Here is a 2,238-nt window from a genome sequence, read left to right as displayed (position 1 = left end):
CCCTTCCTTCCCCCCCCACCCCACCCTTCCTTTTCCCCCCCACCCCAACCTTCCTTCCCCCCCCCACCCCACCCTTCCTTTCCCCCCCACCCCACCCTTCCTTCACACCCTCCCGCCCTTCCTTCCCCCCCACCCTTCCTTTCCCCCCCCCCACCCCACACATCCTTTCCCCCCCCACCCCACACATCCATTCCCCCCCACCCCACACTTCCTACCCCCCCACCCCACACTTCCTTTCCCCCCCACCCCACCCTTCCTTTCACCTCCCCCCCAACCCACCCTTCCTTTCACCCCCACCACCCCACCCTTCCCTTCACCCCCACCATCCCACCCTTCCTTCACCCCCCCACCCACACTTCCTTTCACCCCCACCCTTCCTTTCACCCCCCCACCCTTCCTTCCTCCTCCCCCCCCCCCCCCACCCTCCTCCTAGCGGAAAATTTAACTCACGGGCAATGCCGGGTCTCTCAGCTAGTTATATAATATAGAGTGCAATAAGAGGAAACTTTTTTATCCCCTTGGATCATTTTTGTGTGCTCTCTCATTTAAACCTCATGCACCTTATTATTACACAATATATATTTTTCACAAAAAAACATTTTTCATATACTGTAAGGATTCAACTACAATTTCTTGGTATACCTTCCTTGATGCATATTTTCCTTAATGTCAATAAAGTGTAACAGCAAAACTACACTTTATAAGAGGTATCCCTACTGCATTTAATATATATTTCAGTAAAGATGTTATTTGTACCGCTTTGAACACAACAAGATATAATTGACCTTCTGTTGTTTATCTCATGTTAATCAAAATATGTTTGTAGCATTATACTGATACATTTACATAGAGCTGCCTGGATCTCCTTGTTCCTCAGAGTATAGATGATGGGATTGAATAATGGGGTGGCGACTGTGTAGAGAAGAGAAGTGATTTTCATTACAGTCAATGACTTTCCTTTGGATGGAACCACATATTTAGCAAACAGTGTCCCATAATATGTGCAGACAACAGCCAGGTGAGAGCTGCAGGTGGAGAAGGCTTTCTGTCTCCCAGTGGTGGAGGAGATCCTGAGGATGGTGAGGGTGATACAGACATAAGTCACAATGATGAAGATGAATGGGAGAATAACACAAGGGATGCCTAGAAAAGATAATACGGTTTCCGCAATGAATCTGTTTGAGCAAGAATGTTCTAAGAAAGGGGTTAAATCACAGAAGAAATGGTCAATGACATTGGGGTTACATAACTGAAATGAACAAACCAAAATAACCATATTTAGTGTTGCCATAAAACCTAAGAACCAAGACCAGAAAACCATTTGGCAGCAAAGCTTAAAGTCCATAATAGCAGAGTAATGCAATGGGTGGCAGATGGCCAGGTATCTATCATAAGACATCACTGTAAGGAGGAAACATTCAGCAGTTACTGAGACAGCAAATAGGAAAAATTGAGAGATGCAGCCAGCAAGAGAGATAACGGCCCCTTCTGCTATTATTACGTTTAGCATGTTAGGCACAATATCTGTGGTTAGCAAGATGTCAGACAGCGACAGGTGACTGAGAAAGAAGTACATGGGCGTACGGAGCTGGTGATTGGTTGACACCAAGGCAATGATCAGGATATTTCCAGCTAAATTGCAAATGTATAACAGAAGGAAGACAAAGAAGAGTAAGATCTTGAAGTTGTGAATAGCTGGAAACCCCAGAAGCAGAAATTCTGTAACCGTGGTCTGATTCTCCCGGAGCATTGTGGGATGTTAGAGGAAAAGGAGATCTTCATATTAAATATCAGTTCTCATGCTGCAAGAAGAAAGAGTTTATTCAGACATATAATACATATAAGACATAAAAGCCTTGATATATTACTGGTACACAAAGTACACTATGCTTTAGTGTACTGTGTATTATATATACACACATACATACATAAAGTATATGTATATATATTTTTGCTATAAAAACCAGATTAGGGATAGGGACAGAATAGCTGAAAACATGTTACATACAATAGATATAGTAGATGATTATTAAAGTATACAATATACAAGTTTAACATATGGAATATTGAAATATTTAGACGACAGATACTGTACAGGACTTATATACTTGCACTTCCAGTATTTATATCCAGAGGAAGCCAACAAAAACCCCATGAAACATCATCCTCTGATGTCTCATAAAACAAGTAATGCACGCGCACAGACAGTATTGTGTCACTGCCCAATGATCCAATTGG

At 42.9% G+C, this 2,238-nt stretch overlaps 1 protein-coding gene across 1 annotated transcript; it reads right to left on the bottom strand.

Annotated features, from left to right (window-relative positions):
* Window positions 1-805: 805 nt before the first annotated feature.
* On the bottom strand, window positions 806-1,576 carry LOC142471007 (olfactory receptor 11A1-like). Its single transcript, XM_075577806.1, has one exon. The coding sequence runs from the start codon at window positions 1,574-1,576 to the stop codon at window positions 806-808; it is 771 nt and encodes a 256-aa protein (XP_075433921.1).
* Between the last annotated feature and the right edge of the window lie 662 nt (window positions 1,577-2,238).

This window comes from Ascaphus truei, chromosome 20 (assembly GCF_040206685.1).
Source record: "Ascaphus truei isolate aAscTru1 chromosome 20, aAscTru1.hap1, whole genome shotgun sequence".
Lineage (NCBI taxonomy): Eukaryota > Metazoa > Chordata > Amphibia > Anura > Ascaphidae > Ascaphus > Ascaphus truei.
This window is presented reverse-complemented; position numbering and strand designations above follow the sequence as displayed.

Coding starts and splice junctions, on each gene's coding strand:
- LOC142471007 (XM_075577806.1), bottom strand. CDS start 1,576: ATGTACTTCTTTCTCAGTCACCTGTCGCTGTCTGACATCTTGCTAACC.